This window comes from Durio zibethinus, chromosome 13 (genome assembly GCF_047325235.1).
Source record: "Durio zibethinus cultivar Kanyao isolate XHJ-2024 chromosome 13, ASM4732523v1, whole genome shotgun sequence".
Taxonomy (NCBI): Eukaryota; Viridiplantae; Streptophyta; class Magnoliopsida; order Malvales; family Malvaceae; genus Durio; species Durio zibethinus.
The window spans coordinates 26,146,941-26,166,189 of record NC_143174.1 but is presented as its reverse complement, the minus strand read 5'-3'; the positions used below and the strand labels follow the sequence as shown (position 1 = coordinate 26,166,189).

General features: G+C 32.2%; 3 protein-coding genes across 3 annotated transcripts; all 3 read right to left on the bottom strand.

Moving 5' to 3' along the window:
• Window positions 1-2,282: 2,282 nt before the first annotated feature.
• LOC111304283 (plant intracellular Ras-group-related LRR protein 6-like) lies at window positions 2,283-5,130 on the bottom strand. The gene is made up of 3 exons (XM_022900828.2): window positions 4,324-5,130; window positions 3,333-3,502; window positions 2,283-3,204 (listed from the first exon to the last, which is right to left on the bottom strand). Exons 1-3 carry the CDS (start codon window positions 4,519-4,521, stop codon window positions 2,523-2,525), a joined length of 1,050 nt encoding a protein of 349 aa, XP_022756563.1. The 5' UTR covers window positions 4,522-5,130; the 3' UTR covers window positions 2,283-2,522.
• Window positions 5,131-8,010: 2,880 nt separating this feature from the next.
• On the bottom strand, window positions 8,011-8,642 carry LOC111304282 (uncharacterized). The gene has a single exon (XM_022900827.2). It carries the CDS (start codon window positions 8,398-8,400, stop codon window positions 8,194-8,196), a length of 207 nt encoding a protein of 68 aa, XP_022756562.1. The 5' UTR covers window positions 8,401-8,642; the 3' UTR covers window positions 8,011-8,193.
• Window positions 8,643-10,297: 1,655 nt separating this feature from the next.
• Window positions 10,298-15,490, bottom strand: LOC111303481 (nucleotide-sugar uncharacterized transporter 1). The gene is made up of 7 exons (XM_022899780.2): window positions 15,198-15,490; window positions 13,867-14,018; window positions 13,551-13,756; window positions 13,367-13,460; window positions 12,728-12,894; window positions 11,870-12,040; window positions 10,298-10,790 (listed from the first exon to the last, which is right to left on the bottom strand). Exons 1-7 carry the CDS (start codon window positions 15,286-15,288, stop codon window positions 10,520-10,522), a joined length of 1,152 nt encoding a protein of 383 aa, XP_022755515.1. The 5' UTR covers window positions 15,289-15,490; the 3' UTR covers window positions 10,298-10,519.
• Between the last annotated feature and the right edge of the window lie 3,759 nt (window positions 15,491-19,249).

Sequence of the window (19,249 nt, the reverse complement as noted above, 5' to 3'; positions counted from 1 at the left end):
TTAAGTTACAAGCTTTAAATTTTTGAATCGTGTCAAACTCAATCACTTGGCTTAATTCAATTACACGTTTGAATGTAAAATTTGTTGAGTTAAGTTATATACTATCAAATCAAGTTCAATCCTTTTTTTTTTTCCTCAAACTTGATTGAATTTAATAGAAGTTATCGAGTCATGATTAGTTAAAAGACAACAATAAAAAATATTGAGGAAATAAAAGATAAAATATTTTATTATTTTATTATTTTTAGATCAAATTAAAAAGTATAATAAGATTAGTGATAAATTCAATCCATCAGCCTAAATAGTATGGTGAATTTAAATATTATATCTCAGTTTTTTTTTTTTTTTTTTTAACTTACTGGTTGCATAGTTTAGTTTTCAATACTCTCTACTCCATCCCCGAACAAGGAAAAAGATCTTTTTTAGTCTACTCTTCTCACTTTTCCATCTGCTCACTTTAGTCACTTTTATCTCTCAACTTCCAAGCATGCTAAAGTGATGAGCACATTCTGAGTCATGTCAAGGTCTCATGCGAGTTTCTATGGAGTGGGCTTTTATGATCATTTACCATATGCTTTCTAGGCAGCCTATGTAAGTACCTGAATAAAAAAAATTAATGGTAGATAGGTCTTGTTCACAGTGAAGAAATAACGTGTCAATTTATATTATTCAATTCAAAAGAAAAAGGTAAAAAGTATTTATGAAATTAGTAAATTATTGTTGTATTTAGTTTTTGATGAATATATGAACAATAAGTATTGAGTACCTACATAAGTTACTTGATGGGAAAAAGAGTATGGTTCCTAAAACTCATATTTTCACCAATTGAAGTTTTATGTGATGTTGATGTTATGTGTCTTGATTAAGTGTCAATTATCGCAAATAAGGATGGTTCAACATTTTGTATGTAGGATTAGTAAACTTGTATTTTCTTCTTGATTTGTCACAACTGATTAACTTGGTCCCTTTCATGGAAGTGGAGGTGCCTCAAGAACAGTCTAGGGTTTTGGCCTGATCAGATTTTTTACCCCCAATTCCTGTCAACTTCCTGCTCGTCTACTCTTCCCGTGTTAAACAAACTCTTCATTTTTCCCTAACAATATTCCTTGTGCAAAACTTCTTGGACACTTTTAGAACCACAAACATGACATCTGTGTTCAACACGGGATTTTGAGTCCATCCAATGTAGCTCTTCCCCAGTTTAAGTTACTTGGTTCCATGTCTATAATTACCTCAGTTTTTATCTGCTTAACATTCTCGATTGGTTTTATGAACACATTGGAGATTTGGCTTTGAGAAATGCCGAACCTACAAGTGTCCTTTCTATTATTCCTCAAATTGCATTTCATTGCTTGTGGTATTCCCCGAAGATATTTTCTGCACATGGAACAAGTTCAATTACTTTTTTTTTTTTTTTGTTTTATTGCTAAATTCTTGTTATATTTGTTTTCTGTTATATTATGCTCTAAAATGCAATGTTGCTTCCATAAGATTTCTCTCTCTTGTTTATTATTATTATTATATATTTGGTACGTTTAGACAAGGGTAGGAAAGGATAAGAAGAACTAGGCCAAATTTGAAGTCTTATTTGCTATAATTAAGATTTCTACGATCACATATTCAAATCTGTTGGCAATATTGGAAATTAACTTTAGAAGAACGCACTTGTGTTGTGGGCCATGTAAAAATGTAGATTCATAATCTTCTTTTGATTTGCTAATGGTGGCAACAGCATATGCAGGATGAAGATGCAGGTAGGCCATAAAGGAAGTTCCTGTGAGTTTCTGAGTGTGATGTTTAATAATAAAGGTGGATGAATGAAACCTGGTTTTCTCTTGGACAACAAATTGTGTTAATTACCAGCTTCAGAACTTTCTGTCTTCATGATGGTTGGCGTGTAGGGTTTAAGTTCCATTTTATACAAGTTACTTGTGATTAGAACATTAGTCTTTTGTAAGCTTTTAGGATCAACTATATATTTCAAATTTTGAAATGAAATAGTATAAGATTATCTAATTAAGATTTAGGAGTGTCATCTCTCTCTCTCTCTCTCTCTATATATATATATATAGACACACACACAATGTAAGAAAGTTTTTTCTTTTTGGCTTTGTATGTTTAAATAAATAAGGTTAACTTAAACGACTTAAAAAATTAATTTCATATACACGTGGTTGAGTAAAAACCAAAACATAAAATAAAACTTAATATAGTTAAAAGAATATTGTTATTAGTAATTTATTTACCTATATTAATTAATTTAACAAAAGCAAGTAACAAGGAACAGAATTTTTTAATAGAATGAAAACATGAAAAGCTGAGCGTTTTAACAAAAGTTGTCCAACATTTTATCTACAGTCAGTCCAAAAACAGACCACTCTAAACAAATATGTAGGGAGTTTTCAAACAGTATAAATTAAGTCTGCAATTAATGAATATGTACCACTGATCAAGCAGCAGACATATATATTTTCAAATTCAAACAGTAGAAATTATATTAAGTAAGTAGGGAGTTTTGTTCTTCATCTGGTAAAGTAAGTACGGGGCGAGAAGAGTCGGCGCGGTGAAAACATCCCCATGTACCGTGGTGAAGCAAGACTGTCGATGGACCTATATTCCGACATGATAAACCCCTCTCTCCCCCGGCGGGCTCCGCCTCTCATCATGTGCCCATTGAAGGTCCCATGTTTCACCAACTTCCTCACCCATGATTTCTTCTTTTGGGGGCTTTTGTGCCCTGCATTCATTTTCTCACTCAGGTACTCCTTAACCGCATGCAAGCTCTGCTCAAATACCTCCATCGGTGGTGAAACCAAGGGGTTCCCTTCCACGCAAAGCTTCTGGAGCTTCTTCATGCATCCAATGGAGTCAGGCAAACTTGATATGTTGTTGTAACTAACGTCCAATTCCACGAGGGAAACCAGGAGGCCGATAGAATATGGTAGGTTTTCAAGGTATTGGAAATTTTGGCTTACGTTGAGAACCTCTAGGTTGATTAGGTTCTCCAAGTCCTGAGGGAGAGTCCTGAGGCAATTAAGCCGTGCATCGAGAACTCGCAAGGAAGTCAGGTGAGTGATGGATTGAGGGAGGAAAATCAACTTGTTTGAGTTGACTGAGAGTTTCTTCAGGTTGATCAGATCAAATCCAATAGTGTCTGGCAGCATTGTAAGCTTGTTGAAGTTAGCATTCAATTCTTCCAATGACCTGCAGCCATTAAATGCTTGCAGAACATTAATTTGCATCTAGCTTTAACATTCGTATTCACAATCCTCAAAATATAGACTAGAAGAAAATTAAACTATATATGTAGCAATATTTTAAAAAATACAAACCTGCAATTTTCAATAGTTTTAGGGAGAGTTTGAAGAAGGTTGCCAGAAACGTTGAGAATCTTGAGTTTAGAGAGACAACCAATGGAGTTTGGGAGAGACTTAAGCTGATTGGAGTGCACATCCAGCGTCACCACATTCAATAATCTTGCTGTCAGGGACTCTGGTATACTCTGTCAAATTTAATTAATTAAAAGAATTGGTACAACTGAAAGCCTTACGTTGGCATTTTATGTTTCTTTTAAATTTCAAATTAGTAGTATTAAATTCAATATCAGAGATGGAGCATTTTTGTACACCCGTTGAAGATTCTAAACAAGACCTTTACAATTATATTAAATAAATAAATAAATATGCATAAATCCACAATCAATTTCGGAGGATATATATGAATATTATTATTATTATAAGTCCCAGTTTAATTATGGTTTTGTACATATATATATATGTTCCAATATAATCACAAAAGGAAGTCTCGACTATTTTGTATTTGCGCAGTAAAATTCTTTGTTCATAAGAAAAGGGGAAAACAGCAAGATAAATTATTTGACCTTGATTAAAGAGATAAATTAGGTTTTTAATTTTAATGTAAATACATATATACTTATAATTTTAAAAAATAAAAGCAAAGAGAGGCACTGTTTATTTATATATCTATGGACGGCAGAAGTGAAAACGAGCCATTATGTCTCAACTTATTATGAACGGTGATTATATATAAACGCATTAAAAAGGTAATAGATAGAGAAGTTAAAAGGAAAAAGGTCATTCTCTGTTATAACTATCATTTCATTCACTTTTCCTCCACCTTTCTATGTGTCTTGCGTGATGAGAGGAAAAGCAAGGGAGATTGTATTTAGCTTATGAATTGAGGATTATATATATTTATTTATAGTTATTCATAAGCATCGGAAACGGAAACTGCAGTTTTGTATTTGATCATGTATGTAATTAAAAGAAAAAAACAATTGAGAAGAGATGATAGAATAGATACCTGAAGATTATTGTTGGAAAGGTCTAACTTGCAAATAGTAGCCAAATTTAGAGAAGGATTTGGAAGAGAATCCAATGACATCCCACTCAAGTCCACAATCTCCAGCCTCTCTTCTTCCTTGCATCTTCTCCAACCATCTCCCTTCTTGCTCAAATCCATTCTCACTTGCCGCTGCTGCTGCTGCTGTTCATACATCATTTTAATTAACAACACTACCCCCAATCCCAAAAGTGTAAGAAAATCACCCAAATTAATGATCAGAGGTAAAAAAAAAGAAGAAAAGAAACAACAAGAGGAAAGAAAAAGTAAATATTGCGTTGTTTGTTTTGTTGTAGGTTATAAAAGGAGAAGTACGAGGACGTACGGAGGAGCTAGCGGTGAGGTAGAAAGAAAGAAAGAATAGTGCAAGAAGAGAAGAGGTTTGTCCAAAGACTGAAAAAGAAAGAGAAACAATGAAAAAGTACAAAGAGCCGTATGGTTAGGGGGTTTTGTGGCCACGTCTCCCTCTTGGTAAAGTCAACCCCTTTCTCTTCCTTCTGTTTCTCTTCGGCTGCCCGCCAATCTCGCTCTCACTTCTCATTATTCACTCTTTTTTCTTTTTTCTTTTTTGGCCGAGTCTCATTATGAACAAATCCAGCTGGGATTTATTTTATTATTTATTGGTCATTCATTTAAATGATAATGAAATTAGCTACCGCCCGATTGTGCCGGGTGGGAAACACAAATCACAGGCTATCATGCACCCAACTTCATCCCATTCTAACGACGATATTAACACACACTATGCTCTTCACTTCTCTCTCTCTCTCTCTCTCTATTGGTAAGAATTTTTTGCTTCCCGAGAAATTAGAGTCCAAGTAGCGCATAGTAGAGCATAGTAACAATCAGCATGCCGAAAATAACGCTGGAAAAAAATTTTCTACCAACCCACATTAGTTTCAGCATTAATTCTTATGATAAATGTTAGAACTAATGGGATCTATACCAGATTATGTTTTTCTATATATGATAAGATACTGTTTCTCTTATTACCAGGTTCTGTTGCCTGGTTATCACCTTTGTAATAACTGAGAGGTCTCTACTCTCACACCCCGTGATCAATGCAAAAACTATATATGGACAACTTCCCTATGAAAACCCTAGGAAAAATATATAAGTTGACAATCAATTTCCTACAATAAAAATAATGCCTGGTCACAACTATCTGTAGATACTCCCAACAACAACAAAAAAAAGTATTACGATTAGATCACCAAAATAAAGACAATTATGACAATGAGTTGTTTATATATATATATATATATATATATATATATATATATATATATATATATATATATATATAGCTAGGCAATATCCTACAATATTATTTTATGGAGCCTAGATCCGTTTCACAAAACTATAAAATCATGACCGCAATTAATCAGTAAGCAGACCTTTTAATTGAGTTTATATAACAATTAAGGAAACCACGCAGTGCAAAGTATGTGTGAATTAACAAATTAATGGAATTATTCCTTGGGGAAGAGCAGCCTGCAGATCAGAAAAAGAAAGTCAAAATGAATGATTTACCATTTCCTATCTGTAATTTTAAGAAATCCAACAGCAACGGTTCAAATCCCTAACTAGAATGAGTTCATGTTAGAAAAATTAATAATGAAATGATTGAGAAAATGTTTGGTATATATACTTGAACAATTGCGACTTGCAAAAGGACGCCACGGAGACCGATAACAATGGAGGTTGCAACAAAGCTATCAGCTGAGCGGGGCCTGTCAAAAACCTGTTAGAAAAAATAATTAAGAGAATAAAAATAATAGAAATAAATTTTGATTTTGAGATGTAAAAAATATTTTTTGAAGATAATTATATTTTTAGGATATAACAAATTTCAAATTCTCCAGTAAAAAAAATAAAAATAATTATATTAAAAAATATATTTATAATAAATAAACATATATAAATTTTTATTCAAATGATTTTGATATTTTATATAATCATAACTTTTATGAATAATGATCTATTTATATTCAAATAATTATAACAATTTATTATCAAATAATTATAACTATTTAACATATAATAATTATTTTTATTTAAATATAATTATTTAAAATATGAACAAAATTAATATAAAAATTAATTTTATTCATTAATAATTAAAATTTTGTTTCCAATATAAAATGCATTACATTTTAAATTATCAACAAAAAATCATAAAAAATGTTGCTCAAGATTTTCCACAAGCTATGATCTTCGGTTGTAAAGCCATGAAAAAGCCTGTCAAGTACCAAGGCAAGTATTTACTGTCCTCTTGGCTGAACTATATATTGGCTGTTCTTGAGGCGCTTTCCATTGTGGTCTAAGCCAATCTTAATCTCTTACTGAGATCGTTATTGAAAGCGACTTCAAAATGATTATCTCTTGGTAAAACAAAATTTGTGACAGCTAGCCCGTGAAAATACAGTGACATCTTAAACAAGTTGTACAATTTATATGTTGGTGTACAGGAAGTTTCTTTTGTTCATGTTCACAGGGAAGCCAATCATTTTACCGATTCCCTCGCTAAATTAGGAGTCAATCATACTTGCGAGCTAGTGACTTGGGCATGGGTTTGTAACTCATTTTTATTAATAATAATCTGTTTAGTTAAAAAAAAAAGAGTAATTGTTGTGCCATTATCAGTGCGAAGTCATGATGTATTATAAGTTTGGATCAAAGCATTGATCAGTCAAAGAGCGATAAGTACATACGCCTAGACTAAACATTGCCATTTCTAGACCAGCATTGGATAATACCGATAATATTAGGGATCAAAAGAGAAAATTAAAATAATAATAATAATAATAATAATAATAACCAAAAAACTAGTTGACCCTGATAAGAAAACCTTATGTATCTATTTCGCCTTTTACAAAAGCTAAAAGTTGAAGCTTTTCTTGAAATGGCTTCAACGAGTTTTAATGATATCTTTCCACTTCCCAAATCAACTTTTAAATTAATGGAATTACAAAGAAAACTATACTAAAGCCTGTTTTAATTTTTTATTTTTTTTGGTACTCTATTCTCTACAAATAAGCGGCTTGTGTTCGTCATCTTCATATGATTTGTTTTCTTTTTTTTTTTTTTCTATAATTTCTTTTCTGTTTTCTTTCTTAGCCAAACCTTTGCCGAAACATATAAAACCAAAGAAACTTACGTTTTAATGTTGCCTATAAGTAAAAATGTTATTTTGTTAATGAATCCTTTTAATTAGGAAGTAGTCAAAAAATTACTTATGCATAAATCATACCTTTTTTTTTTTTTCTTTCCAATTTCCCTTTCGGAAACAAAAAGTATGATAGATCGTGTCGCATGTATCCAATGATGACTCCATATAAATTTGAATTATACCATTAAAATATATAATATGTTTCCATATAATTTTGAATTATTTTTCAGATTTGGAGAGGGGTAATCAACAACTTAAGCTGCTGATTCACAGATGGAGAAGTAGTACACCCACAAAATTAATGTTGTTTTTAAACTATATATATGTATATATTTATTTAGTAGAAGAAAATAAAATCTCCGATCTATTATCTCTTCCTCCTTGAAAAGTTTTGAAGCCTCTTGATCATGGCAGAAAAACAATTAAACTAAGAAAAAGAATTGATTACTATTGGGTAGCAGATCGAGCATCTACAATTACGAGGATCAAAGCTTTCGATGGCTGCCAATCAAATGCTTTGATATGATAGTTTTTTAACATTGGCCTCAAAACACAAAAGTTTGCAAAAAACATGTAACAGTAGTTCTAAACAACATTTCAAAATTAATGTTTAATAAATAAGAAAACACCTAGCTAGCAATAATCTAGAAGGGGAGTAGCTAATAATACAAGACCAGACGCCTGGAACATAAGGTGCAGTAATATTTTCTCTTAATGTTGAAACAAATGGGTAAGAAACAGAACCTCCACCTCCTCTCCACATCCACAGCTTCCACTTTGCCACCACAGTGCGGACAACACCCAGGCGCTTGCTGTCTCCCCAACTCTCTCTCTTCTTCATTACACAGAATAGTTACCAAACACATTTTCTTTTTACTTTCCCTTAATTTGTAGAACAAATATTTATTGTTTTCTGTTTTTTGATGGGGTTTAGGGCAACAGCAGAAACAAAAAAAGTAATTAAAGGGTATTAATGAAAAGATGTGAAGAGAAGAGTATTTATAGACAGGGGGATTGTTACAATCTGGACAGAAATTTTGTTATGGATGTTTTTTCATGTTATTGTTTTAGCAGTAATTTATTAATCCTCCTCTCCTCGTATTGTAAACCAATTATGATGTGATCATTGGTTCATGCATTAATTTCAGCCTGTGAGGGGTCCCACATGCATTTAACTGACTCCCCAGTTGAATCTGGATGAATGGATTGCGCTAAAACCGGGACAGCTTGTCGTCGATTTTCTGGAAGGGCAGTTTGTGACCTTTGACGGTGCAGGTTTAACTACTGGACGCATCTACGATTAATATTTTAATTTTGTGAGTTCCTTCTGGACAAACAGAGGAGAAGAAGTGAATAAATATGTAGATTAGAGAACACTTTGACATGCAAATAATTAAGATAAAAATCTTATGTTATTCCATCTATATGGTTGTTATGTCTATTAGTTTTTCTTTTTCTTGAATAATGTGACATATATGATTATGAGACATACAGCTGAAATCAACAGAAAAAGTTGAACACGCCAACAGAAGTCTAACTTTTTTTGTTGGTAAAATGGCCGCATGGAGGGCACAAGGTTTTGCAAAGGGGTTTCGGTCTACACGGACACTGCGGACTTTGTTTGAATGGAACCGCCTTTCGTATTTGACATGTAACGTATATTTTCACAAACAATCCCTGCTTCTCAGACTTCAAGAGATACATAGAATAATACAGCTCTTATTCTAAGAGATAAATAATAGAAACTCCAGCCAATAACATACATATATAATGATGATGATGAGCTCTTGTAAGATGTTACGAGACTTGGTCTTGGTGCATGACGCTGACATAGATTATCTAATTTGCTTAACAAATTCATCTATAGGTGTTATACATTTTTTTTATTTTTAAATTAAAATTAAATTCGTTACAATTATATTTAATCATTTTGATGTAAATGTAAAAAAATATTAATGTAAATAAAGTTTCATAAATATACAATTCATTATCTTTATAATTTCCTCTTCTTTTTTAGTTGATTGATATATAATGCTTAAAAATTTGGTCACATGATGTCATCGTCTCTATTTCGAAATGTAAGGTCAATCCAGTGGGACGTAAAATCGATTCGTTTGCATTTTTTTACGTACCTACTCAACTTGTTATCTTATTCTTTTAATTAAAGGTCCAAATCTTTGAGCTTATAATGATTATTTAAGGACTACAGAAGATACTGTTTGTTGCAATAATAATGTACATCAAATACTAGGTTGGCAAGTCTTAGATGGTAAGCAAGCTATATATTATAGAGCTTCCACTCCCATACCCTTTCTTTACCATTTTTTTTATTCTTATTTGAGTATATATTCATTTTTTAAAAAAATAAGTTTAGGTATGGTGTGCAATAATTAATTAATGTTATTTTTAATTATTATGATTGTTGTAGTATAATTAATATATAATCATACTTTAACTCGTAGGATTACCGGAGTTTCTTTTCATTTTTAATTAGGGTTTGATATTTTGAAAAGTACTCTAATTATTAAAAAAAAAAAATGAATGACCCAGTAGCAGTAATGAAAATTCAACTTTACTGAAATCCTACTCTCAAAAACAAAAACAAGAAAAAAAAAAACAAAAGAAGAATGAACCGAATTCATCTATCTTCATCATCTTTCTTTGCTCTGTTTTCACCCATTGGTATATCATATTATTTCTTTCTCCTCTCCCTCTTTCCTTTTTGGCTTTTTCTCCCCATGAAAGTTTCCAAGCGTAGAACCATTTTAATCAAATCAGATATATATACGTACAATGCTTGAACAGTAGACATAATAACAAAGCACTTGTTACATCTTAACCAAACGCTGCTAAAGGGAGGTTACTGGCAAAAGCTGCAACTACACTATGAACATTGAAATCATTAGATCGGTTCCAAAAAATTTAATAGACTTTTAGCATCTCATGTCAAATAGTATCCGCAGATAAGATAATTCTCTTTTTTTTTTAGACACTTTCTGCACCAAATCCATCGCACCTCTCCCCATTGCCTTCGCCCAACTTGGACTTTGGCAAAGAGGAGTAAACCTTCAGAGGCCACAGTTGCATCTTAGCATGTAAATTCAGATATGTGAAAAAGGACATGCCACCAATAGCTATAAATGCTCCACAAATACTGCTTGTGCCTGGATTTGAACCAAAAATGTAACAACTTCCAAGAAGCAGAACACAAGTTTTGAATTGTCCTAAAACCACATGGGAAATTGCGGATGTAGCCCTGAAAGTTGATATAATAAAAATCAAACAACCAATGATCTTCATCAGGATTTAATTATCACTATTACGAAAAAATGGTTAAGTCTCTTCACAACCTTCGTTTTATCGGTCTAGAAACCTTTATCCATCCTGAAATATCAAAACATATAAGAGAAGTCCAAATTATCCATTTTTTTCCTTTTCTATTTATGTATAATTTCTAGCCACAAAAACTAATCTAGCTAAAAAAATGTATGAGAACATATGACATGCACCGAAAAATCCAGTTGGAATCCTGAGATTAGAGAATTATGAAACCCTGTATGGTGCAAAGTCTAAAATTTCATGCGCATGAACCTGATAGAAATGAGATCCCAACCATTGATAAAAAATAAAAAATAAAAAAAATCATCTCCTTTCCTATAGAATTATTATTTTTACACTTCATTTTCCTTGGCCTTTTTGAGAAGATTTAAGTCTTCAAAAACCTGTTTGATTCAGGGGAATAGCTATTTTATTCCAAGTTTTATTCCTAATGGAATGGCTGTTACTAGGTTTCTTTCAAATCTAAGAAGGAAATAGCTGCTGCAGGTCAAAAGGTCTATTGTCTTTCTTTTTCCCTTTTCATGTACTAGAGGAATTCAAAGTACAATTTATGGTTCCTAAATCACAGCAATATAAAATAAAAGGAAACCAATGTATGGAAAAGAAGGATATTGCAGAAGTTTGGAACCTCTCAATCCACGACATTCTCCTTTTTTATTGGAAGGGGGTTGGGGTGTACAATCCATGATATTCTTAGAGAAAGGCAAGAAGGTAGAGGAAGAATGATTCGATTTGAACTCTCTTGAAGGCTAACTCAAATATTTAGGACAGAAATTTGAGCAAGCAAAGTACATGTAAACCGAGTCCCAAGTCATTTCTTATAATATCTTCACTGCATAAGTTTAAGTAGAGCTGCACAATATTGACCATGCAGGAAAAGCATACAGAAAGTAATTTTTATTTTACCAAACCAGAGCAATTGCAAGACAGATCAGTTAGTTGAAAACAACAACTAGCATAGTTGAACAATTAAAATAAATGGAAAGACGCATTTACCCAAGTGCCAAAGCTCCTGACCACTGAAGCAAGAAGCCAAGAAAAGCTGACACAAGGATTGCTGATGTATTGCTGAAGCTCCAAGGGAAGGCGAGCACACCAGGGGGATCAAGGAAAGGAATCATAGAAACCAGAAAAAGCAAAGTGATTGGCGTTGTTTTCCACATTAACCTAATCAACAAATTCATAACTTCAACAAGCAGTGAATTTGACACATTTTAGTGACAAAATCAACATAAAGGAGAATAACAACTTGTTTGGATGAAGGAATCAAAAGGAAAAGAAAAGCACAGGGATAACTATGAATCCATTTTCCATAAAGAAGGAAAAAAAGAAAAGGAGGATGGATAAAACGAATCATTTTTGGAGAATATATTAGGCCTTAGGACACACAACAAGATCAAGCCAGCCCTGGTCCCATAAACCCCACTGGCCACCCCTACGCGTAGCAGTTTGAACCTAAGACCTCCAAGTTGAAAGCCTTGTGATTAAACTGAAAAATTGTCACCTTAGGGAAATGAAGGAAAAGGAATTAATCATCCTTCATTGTGCCACATTTTATTTTCCCCAATAAATTAGTGGAATAAGGACAGAAAATAGGTCTTAAAGAATTTTTCATTGACATGACCATTTTACTCCTTATAAAGAGTAACTTGTAAAAGTTTCTCTTTGTGACTGTGGACTAGCAAAATGTGCAATACTAGTTATTTTTCTCTCCTCTTCAAACATCCAAACACGGAGCTTTTATTATCCTTTCTATCCTCTTGATTTCCTTGGGCTAAGCTTATCCTTTGCATTCATTTCCATCCATAACTCCCAAATAAATTACAAGTATGCTCAAAGGAGGTTGCAACATACGACAATGCCGTCCAATTCTCTTGTTGCTGCATGTTGGACCAAAGGATTTTATTGATAGCACTAGGGATTATCCATGCCAACGCTACACCAGCTCCAAAGAGGCTGAATTGTAAATCCGTAACCGTAGCGATTGCAACACCAATAGATACAACTGTTAGTGCAATCACCTGACAGATTTCAAAGGAAGAATTTCAAGAAAACGGAGACAACTGTGTACAGAGATAAATTCAACAATTTTAGACAGGACAGTAACACTCAAAAATTTATGAGAGTCACATGGGTCCAAAGATGCAGGAAGAAAATATAAAAAAGAGATTACTATTTTAGAGGTTGTTTAAATTATTTGATTGATTCTTGCATGAAACAACAAGTGAAACATCTATGGTTGAAGTCATTCGAAAAGTGTCTCTGAACATGACCACTTCCTCTTTCAAGCCTGAATTCATTGCATTGCTAGTCTGCATGTCATGTTGATGCATTATAATCTATCTCTCCATCTGGAGAAAGATCTAAATATTTATATAAGCTCCATACAAAAAACCTCTCATTTGTTTTCCGATTTCCGATCACCATAACTGAGGCTGGTAAAAGTGATAGCATCATTTCCAAGTTCACAGATGAGAGAGATGAACAAGTTACCTTGGAGAAAGTGACTGTCTTCTTATACCATATAAACTCTGCAAGGACAATAGATGGTGTGACAGCAATCTTAGCCATCTGATAAAATCCAACGCTGGAAAAATAAATTAATTAACAAATAAGTCAAAGGGTCCTCCAAGAGACTTTGGTTAGTTATTATTTAAAGAGAAATAACATATCTAACCTGTTGTATTTCAAGCTGACATTAGCAAGACCAGTAGATAAAGACATAACAATACCAAGAATAAACAAAGACAAAGGGGTTGATTTTGAGGGTGGAGATGCTGGGAGGAGATAAAAAGACTTCAAAATGGCCATCAATGCCCAGCTGACAGCATAGTGAATAAAAGTCAGAAATACTGGAAACTGGAATCCTACATTTTTAAGTACCTGAAAACACAGAAAGAGTCAACCAATCATATAGGATAATTCTGCTACATCTAAAACCAAGATCGCGACAAGTAGTTGCTTCATATACGGGGAAAATTTGGCATACAAACCCATTTGTTCATGAAAATAATACCAACAGCAACTATAAAGTTGAACGTAAGAGCAGCAACAGGGCCACTAATTCGCTGCTGTTGATACTTTGAACTTTCAGATGAGCGGAATTTGTTAAAGAGGGAAGCATGCAACTCCTCCAGGGCTTTTCCTGAATTTATGAGACAAGAAACAAAGAAAATGAGGAGAAACACATTGGAGGGAATAATATTTATCAATATATTAAATAGTTTATACAGGTTCCAATAGTTAAACATTTTATTCCAGAGAGATAGAATAACAAGATCAATTAAACACTGTCTGAACAAAACCTCAACAGCTACGCTACACATAACAGGAATAGGCAAAAATATTTGGTGGAAGGTAAGGGATAAAGTGTACTGTAGGCGGATTACTAAATGGTTCCAATAGTTTTCAGACAAAGTAAATAGATGTCAATAGATTGTAACTATTGCAGTAGTTAAGGATAGAGTATAATAAAAAAATTATCAGACAACCTAAAAGGCAGATGGAAAGCAACATTGCACTATAAAAAAAAAAAACCACGACAGCTGTGTTTAAAGATTATGCATTCTTGAATGAGAAAAATGTTACAGAAGAATTGTATCAGAATCAGCCAGTCCTGATGAGATGCATTTGGTGTGTACCATCAAGTTCAGACAGCTAAAAATACCTTGATTTAGACTTACTCTTGTATATAAAGAAATTATTGAAAAATCGCCATCTCCACGCATTACACTTGAAACAGATAAAAATACTTATCTAAGAGTGAATGGCTAAATGGTTCAAGCTAATCAAAAGAAATAAGATAAGGATGCTCCTACTACAATTATTAGATAAAAAAACCCCTTTTCTGTCTCAATTATTCAAAAACGCACATATAATGCCACGCATTGAGTCTGGCAAGTAATAGTTTTAGTATAACCTAAAAGAACTCTTCCTCCAAAACTCCAGCAAAGGGCATGTACTTTTGTTATCAAAGAAATTTCCAATTATCCATTACAAATTCAATCCCGGTTGATTAAGATACACTACCGATTATCCCTTCCCCTCGTAGAATTAATTAATCAAGCAATAATACCACCATTATTTTCAAAAGAAACAGAAAAATAAAAAGAACAATAGAGTTGAACTTACTAACAAATTCAAATAAAGAATAGTATTTGATATTATTTCTCGAGACAAATCCTAAATTTTAATTTCCAAAAAATAAAATAAAAAAAGGTAGGATAATGCAATAGCAAGCAAATGTTTGAGGAACTGACCACCCCAACCCAAAAAAAAAAAAAATAAAAGACAGAAAATGAGAAAAGAGTGGAACGGATTTTACCTCTTTCGCCAGCATCGCTGTCCTTCCGCTTCAGTATCTTCCTCACATCTTTCCTCACTAAAAAATTGAAAATCTCACGGCTACAAAGCATTTTTCCTCTTCAGTTTGCTGGTTTTTACACTTCCATTACTAATTTAGTACAAGGAAAGTCAAATCTCATTTTTTCACGGCAGCAACTTGGGTGTTATTTTTATAGTTCGAGAAAGAAACTCCAAAAACAAGGGTTCTTTTGCTTTTAATTTTATCTAAGTTTTACTAGGATTTTCGGCTCAATTAATTTATTCAATTTGTAAGAAGAAGAAAAAAGAACTAAAGGCTAATATATATATATATATATATATTAAATTCTATTTTTATGCAGGAAAAAAGAGACACGTGGCGCCGATAGCGGAACACTGAAAGCTGTCGGAAGAGAGAGAAAATCAAGGTGTTACTGTTTAATGCCCACCCACCGACATCTAAAATAGTGGAAAAAAGTACGTGTCATTGTGCTTCAGTTCTTGGGATGTTTGGATGTTTGGGTTCGAATCGGCGCTGACTGTCGTTTTTTAGTTTTCTTTTTCCTCTTGTCGGGTTTAATATTTTCAGTTGAGATCGACTTGAATTTTTTGTTTATGGTTCAGTGGAGGGCATTGCTCTTCCAAAGAATAAAAAGGAACAGAAAATTTGATTCGACATTAGAATTTTTTTGTTTTCATAGCACTTTTTTAACTACTAGATTAAGAGGTAAATATATATAGGCTTGAATACTAGACCTGCGCGAGGCGCACCTTGACTCTGATCATGATGTTCGTGTGTCCATTACGACCGTTTGCTAGTGGTAGAGTTTGTAAAATTATTGGAATTCGAAAATTTTGTTCGATTCTTTTTATAGTGAAAATTAAGAAATAGAAACATTAACAAGTATCTTTATAGGCACCCTAATTTATTCGGATTCAGGTTTATTGAGCCTGATTTAATAAAAGTTAGGCCTAAGCTTATTAGGTGTAACTCATATATGATCAAAATGGAATAAATTAGTCAATTTTATTTGTATTTGTATTTTTTTTTAGTTAATAGTTCTTAATTTTATTTTTATTATTATGTTTTTATATTTTTTTATTTTTATTCTAGAAGATCAAAAAGAAAAAAAAGAATTTGCCGTGAATGGTGACGAGTAAGATTAGAGTGCAATTCAATTTATTTTCTGCTAATCTTATTCAAAGAGGGAATTAGGGTCAATTAGAAACTCTTCTGATTGAATCCTATAAATAACACATGAATCATACACAGAAAGATACAGGGGAAATACAAAGAAAACAAAGGCAAAAAAAAAAAAAAGAGTGTTTGGAAGGTGTTAGCAGCAATCCTAAAATTTTTAAGAATTTTTTTTGAATTTTTTATTTTTTTTTCTAGAAAATTTCATAATTCGATCAAATTTTCGATGAATTTTTTGACTAACTTTGAATTTTTTTGCAAGATTTTTCAGTTTTCGATGAGTTTTTCCAGATTTCGGTAAAACATTCAACCGAAATCTGGGTTTTCTAGAGAGGGAAGAGAGAAAAGGAATGGAGAGAGAGAGAAGGGAAGAAGGATTCCGAAGGAAAAGTTGAGATTTGAAATTATATACCCTCTAAAAACGACATCATTTTAGAGTTTAAATCAACCTAGGATCCGCGTGTTTTTGTTTGGACCAACTCGACCCAATCGCAACCCGCGTGCCAGCTTTCCTCTAGAGCCAAGCCAAGCCGAGCCGCACACTCTCAAGCCGTGTTTTTTAGCTAATTTCTATGCCTCAAGCCGAGCCAATCTCAACCGCAAGCCGAGCCGTTTCCATTTTTTTTTATATTTTAAATTTTATTTTTAAAAATTATTTTTTATTTATGTGTTTGTTTATTTTAGGAGTATTTTTGCATGATTTAATTTAATAAAAATAAAAAATAAATAAATTTTGTGAATAAATATTAATTATCCAATGATGAAATTTATAGAAATTTCAAATGGTAAATTTTTATAAATTTTTAGGTGAGAAATTTTATTTAAATTTGGCCCAAATGATGGAATAATTTAGATAAAGTTTCAATAACAGTAATTAATATTTATTTTTCAACCAAAAATAATAATAAAATATATAAAATAGGAATTAATACAAATTACCTAATAATGAGATTCTTAGAAATTTCAAATGGTAAATTCTTAAGAAATCTCTAGGTGAAAATTTTTCTCTAAATTTATCCCAAATTGTGGAATAATTTAGATGAAATTTCAATACAAATAATTGTATTTTTTTTCAAATAATAAAATTTCGTTGAAAATATGTGATAATTATCCAATGATGAGATTCTTAAGAATTTCAAACGGTAAATTTCTAAGAAATTTTTAGGTGAAAAATTTTCTCTAAATTTGGCCAAAATGGTAGAATAATTTAAATGACATTTCAATAAAAATAATTGTCATATTATTTTCTTTCCAAGAAAAAAAATTAAAAAGAATTTCTAAATAGGCCCAAATGGTGAAAAATTTTAAAAATTTAAAATAAAAAAATATTTCTAATTTGGCCCAAATTGTGAAATAATTATATGTATTTTCAACAGAAAAAAATAAAACTAACAAAAAATTTTTCGATGAAGGAGCCTCTTCAAGGAAACAAACGGGATCCTTTAATACTCTTGAAGTGAGAAAATATTTTTATGAGTTCTACCAGATTAATGAAAGAATCTTATTAATTATTTCTAATATTTAACATAAAAATTTAAAACCATTAGACTCAAAACTCTATGATAAATTTAAAATAATATGGTACCATCTTTTGGATTGGCATGTGGGGGTGCTATAACCTTTCTCATATGTAACCAACTCTTGAATCTTGTTTTGGTTAGTAGACCCGAACCTATTATTTTAAAGACTTTTATTCAAGTTTAGGAGTTCCTTAAAGGGATAGATTCCTTAGGTGGCCAATCACACCTAGATAAAAAAAATTGGTGGCGACTTCATTCATTTGTTAAGTCTAGCTATAGATTTACAGATCTATATGTTATGACAATTTGATGACTTCATCGGAGACGTTATAAAGAGTCAAGCCATAGTTTTTGAATTTATCATGTCCTTCAATTTAATGGTTTTACATTGTAATTATTTGTTTACTAGCATTCTTCCTTTTTGTCTTGTATTTTATTTTTGGGGTATGAAACTTATATGTTCTTTCACACATACTATCACATGCATTTATATTACATGAGCTCTATACCCGAGCTTGTCCCTTTTAAGAGGGAGTAAAATACCTACGCTCTCGTGAGATGATAATCTTCGCAATTACTAACGAAATACTCTCACTTAAATTGAATCATTTCTATTAGTAGCCTATGATGGGTGAGGATTGGAATATCTTACTAGTCTATGATGAACGATGATGTAAAAAATAATTTGAGAACCTTTTGTGGTCAAAATCTCCTAACCCTGCATATAGTTTACCCCTAAGAAGCCAACCTTAGAGCCATTATTACCCATTGATAGATATAACTTAAAATTAGGACACAAGAAAGAATAATTTGTGACTTGTTAACCATTTTGATTGTTTGACTTTGTGCATCATTTTCATTGTCTTAAGTAACATCTTGTATCTGCATCACTTTCATTTTATCAATGAAATTAACCATTTTGTTTGACTTTGTGCATTTGCATTATCATGTCATGCATCATTTTCATTGTCATATATAACATTATACATCTCATCATCTTTATTTCATCCATGAAAAGGTACATTTTATGCATCAACATATCATGCAAGCACAGTATTTTTTTATCATAATTATGGTGCTTAAGGTTTAAAGATAACTCCACCAAGCAACCTCACTCACCAATACAATAAAAAGCTCAAGCCAGACAAATGGAACAAGAAAATTTTAATCATCTCAAGAGGATATAAAAAGTTCAAGAGAAGTTAGAAGGGGAGTTGAATAAGATTTTGGAGGCCTTGAACAAGTTGAATAAATGAAAGGGTATAGAAAAAAGTACGAGCCAATAAGATCCTTGATCACAAGAGGTGGATGACCCACTATATCCTCCTAGTTTTA

Bases quoted from the DNA above. Each gene is read 5' to 3' on its own strand.
- LOC111304283 (XM_022900828.2), bottom strand. From the start codon at position 4,521: ATGATGTATGAACAGCAGCAGCAGCAGCGGCAAGTGAGAATGGATTTG. The intron at 3,503-4,323 runs GTATCTATTCTA...TAAATTTGACAG, and splicing joins TTTCCAACAATAATCTTCAG to AGTATACCAGAGTCCCTGAC. The intron at 3,205-3,332 runs GTTTGTATTTTT...TAATGGCTGCAG, and splicing joins AAAACTATTGAAAATTGCAG to GTCATTGGAAGAATTGAATG.
- LOC111304282 (XM_022900827.2), bottom strand. From the start codon at position 8,400: ATGTGTTTGGTAACTATTCTGTGTAATGAAGAAGAGAGAGAGTTGGGG.
- LOC111303481 (XM_022899780.2), bottom strand. From the start codon at position 15,288: ATGCTTTGTAGCCGTGAGATTTTCAATTTTTTAGTGAGGAAAGATGTG. The intron at 14,019-15,197 runs GTAAAATCCGTT...TCATAAATTCAG, and splicing joins CAGCGATGCTGGCGAAAGAG to GAAAAGCCCTGGAGGAGTTG. The intron at 13,757-13,866 runs GTTTGTATGCCA...CTGTGTTTTCAG, and splicing joins TTATTTTCATGAACAAATGG to GTACTTAAAAATGTAGGATT.